This window comes from Sarcophilus harrisii, chromosome 4, assembly GCF_902635505.1.
Source record: "Sarcophilus harrisii chromosome 4, mSarHar1.11, whole genome shotgun sequence".
In the NCBI taxonomy this organism is placed as follows: domain Eukaryota; kingdom Metazoa; phylum Chordata; class Mammalia; order Dasyuromorphia; family Dasyuridae; genus Sarcophilus; species Sarcophilus harrisii.
Genome location: NC_045429.1, coordinates 1,696,858 through 1,715,550, shown reverse-complemented (window position 1 = coordinate 1,715,550; position 18,693 = coordinate 1,696,858). Strand labels below are relative to the sequence as shown.

The window sequence follows — 18,693 nt, the reverse complement described above, 5'->3', positions numbered from 1 at the left end:
AAAGGAAAGAAAGCCGGCTAATAATATAGTGTTCTATATAAGAGGCACTCGATAAATATAAAAAAAGATATCTTTATTTCATAAATATAACCTATATTGAATTACTTGCTGTTCAGTGGAGGGAGAAAAATTTGCAACACAAAGTTTTGCAGGGGGGAATATTGAAAACAATCTTTGCATAGAACTTGACAATGAAAAAGCTATTATTTAAAAAAAAATGATATCTTTGTTTCTGAGTGAGGCAATGTAGCTGGGTGAGTGGGGCTATGGCTTCTCAAAGTCACAGAGACCTGCATTCAAATTCTGCCCAACACACATCCTGCTTCTATCTTTAATATTTTGGTCTCTTGATTTTTTTTAAACCTATTGTGCTATATTGTGTGAGATATTAATCCAAACCAAATTTTTATCAAGCTGTTTTCCTGTTTTCCCAGTAGATCAGATAGTTTCCCCCCAAGGAGTTTAAGTTTAGGTTTACCAAGTTCTGAGTTGCAGATTTCAGTAGTTCTGACTCTTGCTTTTCTAGTCAGTTTTACTGATCTCCATTTCACTTTTTTTTAAAGCCAGTACCAGACAGTGCTGGGGAACACTGCTTTATGATATAAGTTGGTGGCTACAAGAACTGGTCCCCTTTTGTTCCTACTTTTTTTCATTATTTCTCTTGAGATCTGAGACCTTTTGTTTCTCCAATTGAATTTTGTTATTATTGTGTCTAGCTTTATAAAGTATCCCCTTGGTGGTTTGATTGGTATAACATTAAATCTGCAAATTAGTTTTAGGAGGTTATATCATCCTTTTTAATACATTATTTTTAATTAACTTGCTTCTGTGGGATGCAGTGAAGATTATGGGCGGAACTGCAAAGTCTGGGAAAGAAACCATCCAATTTTCGTGGAGGGGCATGAGGAAAGATTTTCTATAGATACACATCATCTTCTGGGTCAAAAATTCCACAGATGACGCATGATTTAATGATCAGTTTTCTTATGGCTGCCATTCGTTCAAAGCTCTTTAATGTCAGAGAAGGGAAAATTGAGTCACATCGATTTAAAAATGCTTTCTCCCAGGTTGGTTTCAAGGGAACCTCTGCTGTTTGTGGCTATTGAGAAGAGTATGACTCCAGAGGCTAGATGATATCAAGGTTTAAATAGATTTATTCATTGATCAGCATGATATTGCTTAAGAACTACTCAAGATGCTTCCATTATGGCCAAGCTGTCTTTTTTGGAAACTCTTTGTACTAAAAATCAAATTCTTTAGAACCATTTTTTAGAGATAAATAATAATATTCAATAAATGCCCGGTTCTGTGTCCTTTTTTCACTTGTATATCCATGATGACTACTGATCCCTTTAGGTTATGTGGAGCTCTAATTTGTCCAAGCCTTTTTCATACATTATCTTACTTGAGTCTCATAATAACTCCCCAGGAAAAGAGACAAGAGAGCAGGCTCCTAGACACAGAGCTGTAAGGAGCCTTGAACTGCTCATTTTACAGAAGGGGAAACTGAAGGCAGCAACAGATCTCAGACGGGAACCCAAATCTGTTCATTTTACAAATGGAAAAACTAAGACCCGGCAGAGGAGTCAGGGGACTTGCGTCTTTCTGATGCTGCAGCTAGTAAACTTGGGAAGGGGGATTCTATCTAGGATTTCTTGACTTCAAGGCAGCCTCAACGCTTCAGCCCCATTTCCTCCCGTAGGCAGAGAGCTTTAACGTCTGGGTGGGCAGGGAGGAGGATGCCCGGAGCCCCTTTTCCGTTGGCTGCCCCAGTACGTTTCCAAAGGCCCGAGGCCAGGTTGCAGCCTGCTGACCGGCTTTGAGCGCAACGGGCCATTTCCCTCCTCCGAGTAGTTGGAAGGTGCGAGGGCGGCTCATTAACCTGCTCTCTGTCTCTTCCCTCCTCTCTGGCAGCCTCTGCAGCTCGACTGCGATCTCTGCGCCATCGTGTCCAGCTCCGGTCAGATGGTGGGCCAGAAGGTGGGCGCCGAAATAGACGGGTCTTCCTGCGTCTGGAGGATGAACAACGCGCCCACCCGGGGCTACGAGGAGGACGTGGGGCGGAAGACCTCGGTCCGGGTGGTGTCCCACACCAGCGTCCCGCTCCTGCTCAAGAATCCCGACTACTTCTTCAAGGAAACCAACTCCACCGTCTACGTGATCTGGGGGCCCTTCCGCAACATGAGGAGAGACGGCAACGGCATCGTGTACAACATGCTGAGGAAGGCTGTCGACGTCTACCCGGGGGCCCGCATTTACGTGACCACGGAGAAGCGTATGGCCCACTGTGACGGGGTTTTTAAGAAGGAGACGGGGAAAGACCGGTAAGCGCTGCCCATTGTTCCCCGTGCGCTCAGTGCCAGCCGAGGGAAGGGCCCTTTGCGTGCCAGCGATAAAATGAGCACCCGGTTATTTTTCAAGTTGATTGTTCCATGTTTTTGCCTGTTATGAGTACTTGATGAGCCAGCAGCTAGGCCCCATTTATCCCACCTACGCTACCTTCTGTTCATTCCGTTTTGATTGGCCCGGGGCCTAAAAAACACTGGATGCTTTCCGGAGACATCTTTGGAGCTTCCCCCCTTCCAGTTCAATTTGCTATTGATTAAATTAGAATTTTAGCTGAAGTGGGAAGCCCGGCAAAGTATTCCAAAGCACAGAAATCTTGGAGGGCTCTGGGATGATAAATTGACCTAAGTTCTCCTAGAAACCAGGAGAAACTTTACCTGAGGCTACGGCCAGAACAGGGTATTGATTTTCTAACAAGGTTGAGCAAGTCCCTGCATGCAAATGCATGATCCCGAGCAAATGGCTAAGCTGGGTGGGCTAAGCCCGGTTGGAGCAGAATGCCAGCTTGAAATGCTGCCACATTCTGAGTAATGTTGGACAATCCTAGCAGAGTGATAAAGGAAAAAGGCCTTGGATACTCAGTTTCCGGGGTTACTGGTGACAGACAGGGCTCCTTCTTATTTCTCCTCACTCTTTTCCCCCTTAAGCAAAGGTCTTCAGTGCCATAGGGACACTCCATAAGGCTTCAGTCATGTAGGGAGCAACCGAACCTGGGGAGTTTTCTCATAAAATATAGACAGTCTAGGTCTCCACTCCCATGATCCTAAAGGCACCTTCGCATGTAGATAGGAACACAGCTAGGATTTCATTACTAGAGGGAATTCCTAATGAGAATGTACTCGATGGGCCTTTCCTGAAATGTAGTGCTTTAGAGGATCACTGGGGGATGAGATCCTTTAGCTCATAGGTGCCACAGGTGGGTACTTGAATGTGGATCTTCTTGGCTGTTCTCAGAAATTTCCATGACAGATTGCATCAGCCTCCTCTTGCCCAATGGCCAGGCAGCCACTGGCTGCTGTGAGCTCTCCCTACAGCATGGCAGGTGGCCAGTGTCCAGATCAGCAGCAGCGCATTAGTCCTGAAGCCTGTAGGAGTCATCTCTGTGCAGTCGCAGCCCGATTCTGGACCCTTTGACCCTTCCCCGTAGCCTATGCTGTCTGGAGAGTTCTTCCTCCACTGGATTCTCAGCAGCTCTCTCCTTGTTCCTCTCTGTTATTCCTTTCCTTAGCCCTGCCATCACATGATGACAGGGAGCAAAGGGGAGAATGGGCCAAACTGGGAGTCATTGTTGCTTTGGATTTCTTGTCCTTGAAAAAGGCTATGAAAGGAACGTGTTGAAACCTGGAAGGACCTTGGAATTCCCTGTAGATTCCACTTCTCTCTACAATATCACATTGCCTCTTTCTGGGATTTCTAAATTAAAATCTGTTATTTGCAGGATGATTTTTCCCATCTCTCTGCTTTTAACAAACAAAACTTTTGATTCCAATCCGAGTCCAGAGTTCTTCCATGGTTTCCTCCAAATCTCTGGGTTCTATTTCAAGAGCTGGTAATCATTTAAAAATGCTCACTCTGTCGGGTTGCCATGCTGTCGATTCCTAGAGTTGATTTGTATTTATCATTGATTATCCTTGAGCACCAAGAGCCCATGTGCAAAAGCTCAGGCAGAGAGAGCCGGTCAGGCCCCTCAGCTGAGCTGGAAGAATCTTGTTCTTGGATGTGTGATTAGCAAAGCACGAGCTGTTTAGGGAGGATGAGGGTGGACGGGGAATGGCGAATTGTGCATTGGGGTGTATGACTGTGCTCTCAGTTTGAAAATACATATGGGTCAGTGCAGCCCCACTTGGTGCTCTCCATGAGGAGCTAATGGGAAATGGGAGGACCCAAAACATTGGGGCAGGAAGGAATGATTCAGATAAGCTTCCTGCAGAAGAGGAAAGCCAGGAGACAGAGGAGAAGGACTGTATGCTAGGAACTGGCCAGCTTTTGTACTTACCAGCAGAGATGCCCTGCTGCTCCTCCCTTTCAGTATAGACTTTGGACAGCCAGCGTAGAAACTGGGGCACCCCATTGGATTATGGGTATTGGTATCTTCTTCCTCAGGCTCAGATGTACCTCCTTCCTAGTCTTACAGCCACCCTGGGAGTTGGGTAAAAAATCTAAACAATAACTTGCTGAAAGAGCACCTTGTAGTTGACTGGTTTGGACCAAAAGAATCGTCCAAAAAGACTTCTTGCAATAGACAAGGCGTTCTTTCCACTTAGCTTCTATCTCCATTTCTGATTTCCTCTCAAGGTGTCGGTTCTGCCTCCATGTCTGGCTTCTTCTGGAGTGCTGCAGGGCATTCCCTTCATTTTCAGACATAATTCTTCTCTTAATTGATAGTGCTTCTCCTGCCTCACCTGAGCATGCAACTAATGAGCTACTTTTTCAAGGCTACCTAGAGGGAGCCTAACCCTCCGGCAGCTGGGGACCAGAGGTAAAGTCTGGGATATTGGTAGCTGTCTATAATCTCTGGTACTTGGGAGGCTGGACAGGCACATTTCCCAAGCTCAGGGGTCTTGCCTGCGGAAGGCTACGGCAGTCAGGTGTTCACTTTGTCTGGCGTTAATATGGTGAGCTCCCCTCAGCGGTTACCTTCTGACCTTAGTCAAAACGAAGCAAGTAAAAATATTTCATGCTGATGAGAGTCCCAGGCTTCTTCTTATTTGTTATTGAATTGAGATGTTTCCTCACAATTCCCAAAGGGTCAAAGGGATAGCAACATTTCTTCCCACTCCCTTTTCAATTCCTGTGTTTGTGATAATGTTCATATGATTGGAACATTCAGCAGAATGGAAGTTCTTTGCAGACAAGGAATATTTCATTGTCTCCTTGGAGGAGCTTAGCATGGAGCAGCCCATCTATTAAGAGTCTGAGCACATGGTTTTTAATGTTATTGAATTTCCAGGGACTTTTGAGCTTAAATTCAGGATGTTTCAGGACATTGAAACCAAAATGGATTTCTTCCTTCTTTGAGTGATTGGGATACATCCATAATATTTACAGGGAGCCGTGTAGACATTTTGATCAACGCGGCTCCACACTACAATGCCCTGGAGGTGCTGGAAAGCTGACAGTGGTATGGAGGCTTGGCTGATGCTGGCAAACCTCTGTTGAGGCTGAGGCTGAGTTCAGATGCTTCCATCTGGGGGAAAAATAAGCAAAGCAAGCCAGGAACCATTGATCAGGTTGGTGCAAGTGGGCAAGAGCAGCTCGCCTCTCCCTCTGTCTGTATAGGAAATGACCTCTGGGGGTCATTTCAGCTACGTCCACTTCCTAGAGCTTCTTGGTGCTTAGTCTATACATGGTCTCCCCATTAGAGGGAGAACCTGTAGGGAAGAGACTGTCTTTTGTATCCCCAGCTTCCTTTTTTCATCCTCATTGCTTAGCAACTGGTAGATGCTTGATAAATGTTTGTTGACTGACTGAGCGATAGTTTAACTTATACTTACTTGAAAGTGCACAAATCTTCTTCCATGTTTTATCTGCATTCCAAGTCTGCCATCCACTCTGGGAGATAGCTGTAACTTATCTTGTTACCCCATTTAATAGATAGAAATAATAATAATAATAATGAAAGATAATAGAGAAAATTAAGAGTAGGAGACGATCATGATTGAGCACCCAGCTGGCCAGTGTCGAGACAAGATTTCAATCCAAGTCCTTTTTGACTTCAGATGAAATGCTCTGATCTACTCAGCCAGATTGCTCTCAATCCTCCAATGGATTGATGATCTCCTCAGTTCCAAAGATCCCTCCACCATGAAGATAGCCATTCACCTATGGCTGCCCTTCCTGGGCCATTTTTGTTCATATCCTCCCATAAGGCACCTATGACCCAATCAGCCAAGACAATGACAACCTGTTCTCCTATACCCATTCCAGCAGGAGAAGTCTTTCTATGCTTGGGGTAGACACCCCCTAATTCACACAGGGTTTGGTGCCCCTTCGTTACCTTCAGCCTGCTTTAGCCCATCTGCTGGAACGCTTACCAGAGTGTGTCTGCTGTGCAGCTTCTTGGACCCCCAAGTAAGCTGGGTCAGGTGAGCACAAGGGTGGAAAGCAGTTCTAACAAGGGCTGGGCAGCTCTCACACCAGAGGTCCTCGCCTTCCCACATCATTCCCTACAGCCCTGTGACGTTAAATGCCTGCTATTAGCCAAAGGTTCACCACAGCAGATGCATCCAACATGCTAGAAGCCTTTTGAGCCTCTTCCTGCCATCGGGAGGTCCGCCGGGGGTCCCTGAGCACGCCCCATGCTGAAGAACAAACCATTTTGGAGCTTCTCGATTTGGCAAGTCATCTACCTGTTGCCTGGTTCGAGCTTCCTTGTGAGGAAAGCTTGTCTTTAAGATGCGCCTCAGAGAGATTGAAGGGATGCTCCAAAGGCAGAAGTCAGAGGGCCTCTGCTACCCCCTAACTGCTCCCACTCACAACTAATCTTTGTGAAACCCTGTGAGACCCCCAGCCCCATCTTCCTCATCTGTGTAATAAAGGGCCTCTGAGTTCCCTTCCAGCTCTGGAGCTGGGATCCTGTGACCACGGGCAATACCCAGGAAATCAGCCCAGAACCTGGTTCTGACCCGGAGTGTCGGAGGCATAAGCACCAATCTGTCACTTTCTCCCCCATGCCATTAATTAATTAAGACTGCCTATTAATTAATTAGTAATAATTGAGGGAGTCATAGCACATATTAGAATAGCAAATCTAATGCTGGCCCGACAGAGTGCCTGGGAACAGCCCTAAATCACCCTTAATTAGCTGCCACCCAAGTGGCCCCATCCTCAGGGACGGGCCAGATTAATGGAAGGTCGCCGCTCCCAGAGGAGGGCTACCATACTTCACGCTCCATGTGACAGGGATGGCCCGGCAGGAGGGCTTTCCAAAGATCCTTCTGAAAAGAGTCTGCAGAGTCATTGATGGCCAGAGCATGAAATGGTTTGTGTCAAGGAAGAGAAAGGGGTTTTATACCCACATGTGTGTGTGAGAGATCTGTGTATGTGTGAGTGTGAGTGAGTGTGTGTGAGTGTGTGTGAGTGTGTGTGTGAGTGAGTGTGTGTGTATGTGTGTGAAGTAATCAGCACTCTTTGCCACTGGAAGGATGAATCCTCTCTTGCTGAGATGCTTCCTGAAATGGCCAGAGAGACATCCATGCTCTGGCTGGGCAAAACCTCGAGGACCATCCCTTCCAGCCTCATCCTTCCCCTCCCTCCTCTTAAACCACCCCTCCCCACCCAGAGAAGGACTCCTTCCTCACAGGAGCAATGGCGTAGGGCGGTGATAGAAGGGCCAGCTCATTGATATTCGCCTCTAGTCAGAAAAATGAGACCCATGGTTTTTCTTGGTGGGGAAAAATGTCCTTTGCTTGCTTCCAAGTTTGCTAATCTTGAGAAATGTTGCTTCAGTATATATTGGGGTCATGGAAAAGCCAAACTAGGCAAGTTCTACCTAATTTAGGTTTCTGATAGAAAAGTCTCCGCGGCTCTGCTCACGGAGTTCGCCCGGCCTCCATTTTACCCAAAGGTTGGCAAATCTATTAGCTTCTTCAGAGTTTGAGTGACTGGGCACCCGGCTTTTAATAAGTCCCTGACAGAGCCATTCTTCAAAAGCAGGTTTCCATTTTACTTTCACGTCAGTGGACAAACAGGTTCAGAGCCTTCACTCACAGTTCTGTTGGCTGTCTGTTGGCCTGTTCAGAGACCCTGCACCATCAATACCAGAGGCGGGAGTCAGGCTGCACTCCTGGGTAAGGGGGCACTCCCAATGGAGGCAGAAAGTTGACCCCTGAAGCCCTGAAAGCTCCAGGGGAGTGACGTGTTCTTGGATTCATGGGCAGTGAAAAGAGTGCGTCCATGCTGTCTGCGTGTCTATGTGTGCATCTCATACGCTGTCTGGGGGGGGCAGCTGGGATCCCCTGTGAAGGCAGTACAGGAGAAGGAAAAGGGCTCAATTTGGAGTCAGGAGTGAGGTTCAAAGCCTGGGGCTGCCATTTTTCTTCTTAGTGACCGGGGGTCACCCTGCTGTAAAGGGAGATACTTGCACTGAATGACCACAGAAGTCTCTTTATATTGGCCACAACCACTGAAGAATCCTGCTTCTTCCCTTCCTCCCCCCCTCACTCCCTCTTTCCTTCTTTCCTCACTGAATCTTAGAGCTATAAGACGCCTCAGTAGGCTTCTACTTTAATCACTACCCAATGATCATCCAGCCTCTGCTTGGAGACTTTCAAGTTCAGGATCCTCATTACTTCTTCAGAGAGATCTCAGTCGCTCAGGGATGCTCTCCTTGGTAGTCAATTTTTCTTGACATTAAGCCTTGGTTTGCTGTTTGCAACTTTCACTCTGCTCCTAGTCCTCCCTCTGGGGTCCAGCTGGATCTCTTAGCTACAATCCCAATAGTTATCATGGTAGAATCTTGTCCCCACAGCCAGAATCCCTACTAGTTACCCAGTTGTGTATCAACTCTAGGGCCTACTCCTGCCCCAGATTCATTACATCACCTTTTACCCACACTTCTAGCTTGATGCTGCATCTGGTATCATTTGGATGTTTCATTTCATGTGATTATTAGCTCATTAATGTGGAGATCTCAAGATAGAAAAGACTTCAGAAGCTATTTGGGAAGGAAGGAACGAAGAAAAGAAAGAAAGGAAGGAAGGAAGGAAGGAAGGAAGGAAGGAAGGAAGGAAGGAAGGAAGGAAGGAAGGAAGGAAAGAAGGAGACAGGAGGGGAAAAAGGGAGGAAGGGAAGGAAAAAGGGAGGAAAGGAGGATAAGAAAGGAGAGAGAAAGAAAGGGAAAGGCAGGGGGAAAGCATTCATTTATCTAGTCCAAGACATCTTCATCTGAAGTCCATGAATTTATGTTTTTAAAAATATTTCTATAACCATATTTCAATATGGTTGGTTTCCTTTGCAATTTTGTGTCTTTGATTTAAGGCCTTTGAAAACACTCTTCTGAGAAAAAGTCCATGAAAATCTTTCGGCAGCCCTGCCCTAGCCCAGCATGCTTTTTATACTTTAAGAAATCAAGGATCATAAAGGCTAGGTGACTTTCCTGTGCTTACCCAAGTAGAAAGTGTCAGAAGAGGAACTTGAATTGGTCTTCTGGTTCCAGAGCTGTTTTTTTCTTGTACTATTATGATTTTTAGAAAGAAATGGATGCTCTAAATCATTATTGATTAGAGAAATACAGATTAAGACAACTCTGAGGTACCACTGCACATTTCTCAGATTGGCTAAGATGATAGGAAAAGATAATGATGAATGTTGGAGGGGATGTGGGAAAATTGGGACACTGATACATTGTTGGTGGAGTTGTAAACTGGTCCAGCCATTCTGGAGAGCAATTTGGGACTATGCCCAAAGGGTTATCAAACTATACATACCCTTGGATCCAACAGGGCTACTACTGGGTCTGTATCCCAAAGGAGATCATAAAGGAGGGAAAAGGACCCACACATGCAAAAATGTTTGTAACAGCTCTTTTTGTGCTGACAAAAAATTGGAGCATGAGTAGATACCAATCCATTGGGAAATGGCTGAACAAGTTGGGGCATATGAAAGTATTGGAATGTTATCATTCTTTAAAAAAATGATAAAGAAGATGATTTTAGAAAGATCTACATGAACTATGAAAGATACTGAACAAAACAAATAGAACCAGGAATACATTATACACAGTAACAGCAAGATGGTATAATGATCAACTGTACAAGACTTGGTTCTTCTCAGTGGTTCAATGAGTCAAGGCAATCCCAATAAACTTTGGACAGAAAATGCCATCTGCATCCAAACAGAGAGCCATGGAGAAAGAATGTAAATCAGCACATGCTGTGTTCACTTTTTTGGTTTTTTCCTCTTGTAGTTTTTGTTTTGATTTTTCTCTCCAAACATGATTCATAAAAGAATATGTATTAAAAAATTAATGTATGTGTATAACTAGTAAAAAAAGTAATAAATCACTACTGATTACAGAAATGAAAATGAAAACAACTCTGAGATATCACCTTATTCCTATTACATTAGCCAACATGGCAGAAAATGCAAATGAAATGCTCAACTAGTGCATAAAAGTTGGGACACATGTACTATTGGCACAGTTGTGAACTAGTCTGGGGAACAATTTGGAACTACACCCATAGGGCTATAAAACTCTGTGTAATCTTTGACCCAGAAATACCACTACTAGGTCCGTATCCACAAGAGATCAAATGAAAGAGGAAATATATATGCAAAATTAATGCAAAAAAATGAAAGGACAGTATTTGAGATTTGGAAGATTCTTTGGAAATTCATCCTTCATAGTTCTCCATGTAATCCTAAAATCTTCATCTGCCTTCCCTATCAAATCTCAATCACTTCTACCTTTGCATCAGGGGTTTTTTTCTTCTCATAGAAGAAAAGCAGCTTCTTTCTCAGTCCAGCCAAAACTGGGGCTGCCATTCTTCCCTGCCCTGAGTCACCAATTCAAATCAGGGCGAAGCCTCAGCCTACCATTCTCTCTTGGGCTGACTCATTAAGTATTTATTACCCTGATGAGATAGAAGGTTGTATGTATTTTTAATTCCTTTTCCACTTATTTCTCACAAATCACATTCATTTCAAATTCAGATTGACATTGCTAGACAACTTCAGTCATCACAGCTTTGCCTCCACTAATATGAAATTTCTCTTCTTTCTGAGTCATCTGGGCAAGGTGGGTGTGAGGCAAATTTGTCAATGGAATTAAGGTTCTGAGTATAACTTTCCATTTATTCCAGTGCTTCACCTGGGGCTTAATTTAGGATTTGCCCCTCATTTCTTTGGGATTTCTAGCCTTGTGCACAGAATTCCTCACTTATTAATAAATCATCCAAGAAGAGTTCCACCTCCAATTCTTGGAGAAGTGGGGGATTCTGGATGCAAAAGGCAAACTTGGCTGTCAAAGGTGGTCTCCAAGTCGGGTAGTTTTCTTTGCTACAAAGAAAGGCTCTTTGTGGCCTGAATTCCCAGGACTGTGGGAGCATAAAATGAGATGACATTTGTAAAAACATTTCACAAACCTAAAGTGCTATAGAAATGCTGGCTACACTGAAATCCAAGAGAAAATCTGTCTTACCAAAACAGGGAAGGTCCTCTAAATTTTTTTTCTTTTAGTGAGTATATACTTTCTACAAAAAGAGCATAAAAGGAAGGAAAGATAATTTGAAGAAAAGCTTGGAAAATAAATGAAGCCCCTGCTGAATGTTCTTGTAGCTAAGTTGGAAAGAACAATAGGGTTGTAGCCGCAAGAGCTGCGTTTGAGAGTTGTCTCTGACACTCTCATGATCACATTGGCTAAGTCCCTCAATCTCATGTGATCATCAATGCAGAGCTGGAGGAGACCTGTCTTTTAAAAGAGGGAGAAACTAAGGTACAGGGACTAAGGCACACAGAGAGCCCAGGAACCTTCCAAATTGCCCTTGTGGGTGGTGGAGCTAAAAGACTTGAGCTGAAATTTCTCCTTAAACAGGTCACAAACTCTATAAACTTCCGTCTCCTCTGTAAAGTGAGAAGGTTAAATCTCTGAGGTCTTTATGATCCCAGGAGGTAAAGTATCTGGAGCCCAGTCACATTGTAAGAGTCAAAGGAAGGACTCCAGCTCAGCCCTTTGATCTCAAAGACTAAAATTAAGGGAGTGACACAGCAGTCTACCCCCAACGTCCTTCCATTTCCAAAGCCATGAGTCACTCTAAATCCCATACTGGTTCCCTAGAACCAGGGTTCTTTCTAAGCCTCTATTTTCTCATCTCTAAAATGGGAATAAGAATATTGTCACGTTTTTATTCATAAGGTTATTAAGTGACCTTGCCCAATACAAATGATTGGGCAAATCTCCTATTAAAAGTGGAAAACTTAAAAAAAGGATATTTGAATTTCCATATCAGATGATCTGTATCTGGAGACAATAGGTCCATAGATCTGGTCAACATCACATGCTCCTTTCTCCAAGAAAATAATCATAGTCCTTTAACTCCACATCTTGCTGCACCTTAGCAGAATCACAGAATTTCGGAGTTGAAAAGACCTCAAAGACCTATTAGTTAATCTTTACGTGAACATTCAGCACATCTAACAAATGGTCCTCCAGCTTCTGCTGATATCCTCTAATGAGAGAGTCGTCTAGCTCCTAGATGGCCTGTTTCAACTTTGGGAGAACCCTAATTATTGGTAATTGTACCCTTTCCTAGTGCTAAAAACTACTGCTTTGTACCTCCTATTTTTGCTGTTGTTTATGTCCTTTGGGGCTAACTGAAATAACTATTTCATGTGACAAATTCTTGAAAACAACTACCCTACTACAAACTTGTACACCATGGCCTCCACTATCATCTTGATTGTCATCCCTTTCTAAAACTTGATGCTGGCTCTTTCTTGAAAGGTTACACTAGGCTATTTGCAGACATTGACCAACCACTGAAAAGAAAGATCAGAGAATAGTTTTGCTGTAGGAGAGGGAAATAGATAAAAAAGCATTTGGGGCTCCTATTACATTTTTTTTTCAGGTTACCTGACCTTGGGGGTAATATTCAAGTGTTATTTCCAAGCAAACAAATGATTGATTAGCAAGTATTTATGCCTATTATGTGCCAATGAGTGTATTATGTCTTATTGGAGAAACAAATAAAACAATCTCTACTCACCGGGTGCTTACAAAAAAAGGTGATTCATTGAGGAAATTTCTCATCCAAAGGAAAGAATCATGTATTAATTGGAGATGTGTGTTGCCTTTGCTGCCTGCCTCCCTATAGCCTGAGAATATACAAAACCCAGTTTTAGACTCTGGTTAAGCAGTATTCTCTCCCCTCAGACTTCATCACTGTACATCATTTTGGAAGGATCTGGGCTGTTCCAAACTCCAGGCATTTCCACACATCACACATCTGAGAGAGGACAACAGGAAGCCAGAGTCTTTTGGCCAGCTCCCAATGTTGGAAATGTTGACTTACATCAATTCCAGAGATGCAGAGGAAACTTAGCCCTCTTATTACTAGTTCCACTCTTGGATCCAAGCAAATAAATCATTTCTTCCCCTCGACAAGGGGAGTCAAGGACTACAGAGTAGAGCCCATTTTATCTCCCTCCTCACATTAGAAGGGAAGGTACAAATAGCTGGAGGTTGAGATTTGAGAGTGAGCATCCAAAATCCAGAAAGGCTTCCTGGGGAATACTTGAAGCCTCTATGATTTATTCAGCATGAGAAAATTCAATTTGGAAGCTCTTTCCATCAACCAGGTCACAACCTTCTCTCTTAATAGCTGAATCCCAGGAAGTTGTTTGAAACACTTGAAGGTCTTTCCCAGAGTCACACAGCTTGAAGTGTCAAAGATGAGATTTGAGCTTAGTCCATTCCCGATTCTTCTAAGTGCGTGTGCTTTGCACATAGTAGGTGGAAAACATAGACTAAGTTGAACTCCATGACTGGCTAATCTTGTCCCCTCAGTAAAAAGGACATGCTTCATTTGTGTTGGTACCAAGCACATGGTGGGTGTTCCATAAATATTAAATAAGAAGGAGAATTTCCTAATTAAGATGAAGATTTTTCTCTATTAGGCAGATGGTGCTCAATAGGGGTAGCCCATTATTTACTAGTATGACAGAAAGTGCTGGCAATTGTGTATGAAACATTGCTCTCGCCTCAGCCTCCTATTCCATAGGAAAGCAAACATCAGCAACAAGCAGCTGGATCAATCTCAGTTCATGTTTTATGAGAAAACCATGATTGCAGATGGACACATTCTCTCTCTCTCTCTCTCTCTCTCTCTCTCTCTCTCTCTGTCTCTCTCTGTCTTTCTGTCTGTCTCTGTCTCTGTCTCTGTCTCTGTCTCTCTCTCTCTCTCTCTCTCTTATGATTTAATCATCTTTATTAGCTTAAACCTTCCAAGGACTTTTTAGGAGTTGATAAAGCCCAAGAGTTTGCAGTCGGCATTAAACCTACTCTGTTGGGTTGCAACTTTCAGTATCAGTTGGGTTGAAAGGAGATTTTTCCATGAAAATTACTCCTCCTAGTCTCAGAAGCCAGATGTTAACACCACCTCTGTGTCTGCTGTGCGTGTGGTGGTAGCTGAAACCTCAGTGGAACCGAGGAGACTTAATTACGTGCTCCTAAAATACACATGGCTTTATGGTGGTGTAGCTCACCCCAATGAAAATAAGAGTCTAATTTCATCAAGTCGTGTAAATTAGAGCAAGAGGGGTGATGAGCAGGCAATTCTCAATTATTGGGAGAAGTTAATTTTCTTGTCAGCACATCCCTGTTCCTGAAAAATCAGCAGACGGGGACCTCCCAGAGGGAGGGAGAGACTCAGTGATCGGATGTCAGCCCTCTTCTGAATGCCTGCTCTCCTTAGGTTATTCAAATGAAGGGTTTTTTTTTCCAAGATGGAAAACTCTTCTTTTTCCCCTCATAGACCGATGGGACTAACTTGCTGGGGTTTAGTGCGAGGTCCTCCTTTCACACAATGGAAGGTGCTTTGTTCACATTAAAGAAAAAAATCAGTTATTTTGGGCAGACCTCAAAGATAGCCGGCAGAAATGGACAGAGGGCTGACCTGGAAGACCCGAATTCGAAACCTGATTCAGTCTGAAACACATTGGCTAAGAGACTGTGAGCAAGTCACTTAACATCATAGTGGATAAAACAGGTATTGGGGAACAGCCGTAAACTACCCCTGCTATTAATGTATTATGGGAAATAGAAGGAATTTAAAGAAATGTGTGAAGATGAAAGAAGTAGCCTCCAGAGACCAAAAGAGAATGATGTCAGTCATGCAAATGGGAGGGTCCCTAAAAGGAAGAACAGAATGTGGGGCAAGGTCAGGGATGGAGGATGAGAGGATGCAGCAAAGCAGCCCCTCCCGCAGGCTAGAAAGGACAAGGAGGGAATGGGTGCTTTTCTCTTTCAGAAGGAGGGGCTTTATCTGGAGGGATGCTTTGCTGTACGAGCCAGGAGAGGGGCAGGGATGAGGATGGAAGCACTCCCTGGGCCACTTTCAGCCCTAGAACACAAGGGTCCCCCCCTAAGGTGCGAGTCAGAGATGGGGCTTACACTCCTAAGACTGGATCTGTCCCTCTTCCTCTTATCAATAAAACCAGTTTAAAAGGAAGGCAAACCATCTCTGAATCCTGGGCTCTCATCTAAAGCTACAACTCATGGGCAAGTTGCCAATCTGCACCAGTGAGGGGCTTTCCATACCCAGAGCCTCCCTCATCCCAAGGTCCCAGGCTTGTGCCCTCTCTATTATCCTGACCCAAACAAAGGGCAAGTGAACAAGAGATCCCTCTCTGGGTTATTGGTCACAAAAGCTGGACTGACTGAACTCACCCACACCTGTGTGGGCCTCCTTGAGTGGTCTGAAAAGCTCATTCTTGACCCCCCTGGGGACCCAGCCTGTCTCAGCTCCTCATTTTGTAGCATGCATAAAACACGCTCCTCACAAAATCAGTGGGTAGGAGAGGGGGGGTGGCAAAGACAAAGCAGACCTCAGTGCAGCCCCAACTCTGTGACCACTAGGCTGACTGTGCTGCCCAATGGGCTCCACGCCCATCCCCGAGCCTGGGACATCTCTTGGAGCTGTCCGGTGCTGAATGCAAATATTCTTCAGTCCTTCAGTTCCAAAGACTGGCCATGGATACGTTCCCCCAGCACCTGCTCTATGCCCAGCAGTGTGCCAGCGGCAGGGAGCTAAATAAAGCTTCGAGAAGAATCTGCTCCAGCCCCTGCCCTCATGGAGGGTGGAAGAGGACACTTTCCTTAATTACAATATAAAATAATGCCCAAGTCCATATGAGACAACATGGCACCATAGGTAGAGGACCAACTTTGGAGGCAAGAAGATCGGGGCGAGTTCTGGCTCTCACAGGAGAGAGCTGGGGAACCCCAGGGAAGTCACTGAAGTCCTTCCCCTGAGCTGTTTTATCATCTCCCTCCCACCTCATCTTCCTGGTCACCCTCATTTCTCTGACATATAGCGCCTGGCACTGAATGCCAGATTTATTAGTGGCTTCACCAGACAGAGGAGAGGGAAACGGGTTGACCCTTCCTTCCTCTGCAGTTGGGGGCTCTTGATACAGCCTCGGAAAGCTTCAGCATCATGATCTTAGAGGAACTTTTGATTTCATTTTGCAAACAAACATTAGCTCCATTCCATCCACTCTCCATGCCCAGAACTTTTGCTCTAACCATTACACTACTCCCACTCTCTCTTTGCTATCCTCTGGGACTAGATCCTAGAGAATGGTCCACATTTAATGCAGCTGCCTTAGCTAACCTACAAGGCAATCACTGACCACCCCAAACAAGAGCCAAAATCTCTTTAGAGGACATTGGTTCATTTTGTTCAACGGTGAAATCTACTTAAGGCATTTTCCGAGGGACAAATGAGTTAATGCATCTTAACTAGAAAACCTCTATAGAAGAAATTGGAAGTGTAAGGAGCACCTCTTCCGTCAGGGTCTCCAAGTCTGACAAGCTATTATAAGCAGAGACTTCTGGTACGTGTTCTCATTCTTCCTCTTGAAATATCCTCAGGCAAGTGGCCAACTTCATTGTCATCATTTCCTTGTTCTCTCCATGTTGCTTTGAAAGTCTCCCAGTGGCCATTGTATCGATTCTGACACTGTGGTCATCATTTTGGTCATGTGAAGGCATGAATAACTTGGTCTCTATGGACATATTGTAATAGAAAGCCTTATAAATAATTGCCCACTAATGGGAAAATTGAAAATATGTACAGTATTCTAATGGTCATAATGTAATCACTAAAATAACAATTATGTGACAATGGAAGAACTCATTATGCATTAGTTTATCTTTACATAATGTTAATAGCTAATGAAATTGTGACAATTACATCTAATTAAGTTTAAGAACATTATTACACTTCTTGTAAACGGGGCTATCTTTTGTTCAAAATAGTGGATCTGGGGCCATTAGTGAACTCCAAGTCCATCTCCATTATAGGTTGGGAAATGTAACTGTTCATCCTATTATCATCTGTAACTTGATTTGTTTGGGGTAAATGAACTGGAAATGCGAATTCTTCACTGAGGAGAACTTTTTAAGGGTATTTTGTAATGTGCCTTAGCTACGGAGAAACTCAGTCTTCCTACAGTGACTTAACAAGCCCAAATAAGTCCATCTTTTCCTCTGGGGCTGGAGATGCAATAGGGAATGTGTTGTTTGGAGAATTTCCTCACATCCTAAAAGGCTTTGTCTCAGCTTGTAAGTACCCAAAATAATGGGTGAATTTCCTCCATACTATTTTAAAAAGCCAGTTGTGTGGACCAGTTGCTCACATTTCAGAATATTAAAGATAAAATTAATGGGCTTATCCAAATAAGCCCGGAATTAGTCCTACTCAGCTCTGATCAGATTGCACCTGCTCCCTGGCTCAGTCTTTCTTGTCCCCTAGAATTGCTGGAAGGGAAGTCAGAGGTCACAAAATGTCAGACCAATGGTTTGGTGTGTGCTAAGGAAATCTGTGAATGAATGAAAAGCATATGGAGAAAAACACTTTCATTTGAGGGAATCTTCCTTAATAGAGCTGCACATTAAATATTGCTGCAAGCAACATAGTACAATGGTTAGAGAACAGCCTCAGTTGTATTTCCCATGGCACATATTGGCTATGTGACCATGAGCCGGTATTAATGCCTCAGCTATTAACCTGCACCGATACAGAAAATATTTTCCCAGGAAGTTTGCCACAGACCCAAATAGAAGCAAGCAAAAAAAGGACTGAATGTCATAGGCAGCTCATTGCTTGAAGTATTTAAGAAGAGACTTGATGTCAGCTTTTCTGACATTATGGTGAGATGATTTGTGCTTCTAGGACAAATGCTCAAGTGGTCTATGGGTAGTTTTTGGGTGTCCAGAAAGAGGGAAAAGGGGGTATTTTACTCTCCTTAGGTTTAATTTTTAATTCTATATAGTTTAATTTAATTTTTAAAAAATAAGAATCTTCCATGAAGGGGTCCACAAGCTTTCCCAAGCCCAACGGGAAAAGAAGAGGAAGAAAGAAGAGGGAAGGAGGAAGGAAGGAAGCGGGGAGAGAAAGAGAAAGAGACAGAGCCAGATGGATAGAGGAGAGGAGAGCCCAGGAAGGAGGGAGAGACAGAGGCAGAGAGGGAGCAAGCCAGAGCCTGCTTTCTTCTTCCTTCTGTGTTAAGGCATGTATATATAGACATCTAAATGCAGCTTGGGTTTGGATTCTCAGTCCCAGCCTTATCACATTTTCTCTGCTCCTCAACTCTGGTCACAAAGATGAAAATCATAACAGCTTCCAA

At 44.0% G+C, this 18,693-nt stretch overlaps 1 protein-coding gene across 1 annotated transcript in view; it reads left to right on the top strand.

Moving 5' to 3' along the window:
* ST6GALNAC3 (ST6 N-acetylgalactosaminide alpha-2,6-sialyltransferase 3) overlaps positions 1-18,693 on the top strand; it is a 323,114-nt gene that overhangs the window by 114,459 nt on the left and 189,962 nt on the right. Inside the window, exon 3 of the mRNA XM_031967397.1 lies at positions 1,915-2,324. Coding sequence (XP_031823257.1) covers positions 1,915-2,324 — 410 coding nt within the window. The remainder of the gene's footprint in view (positions 1-1,914; positions 2,325-18,693) is intronic.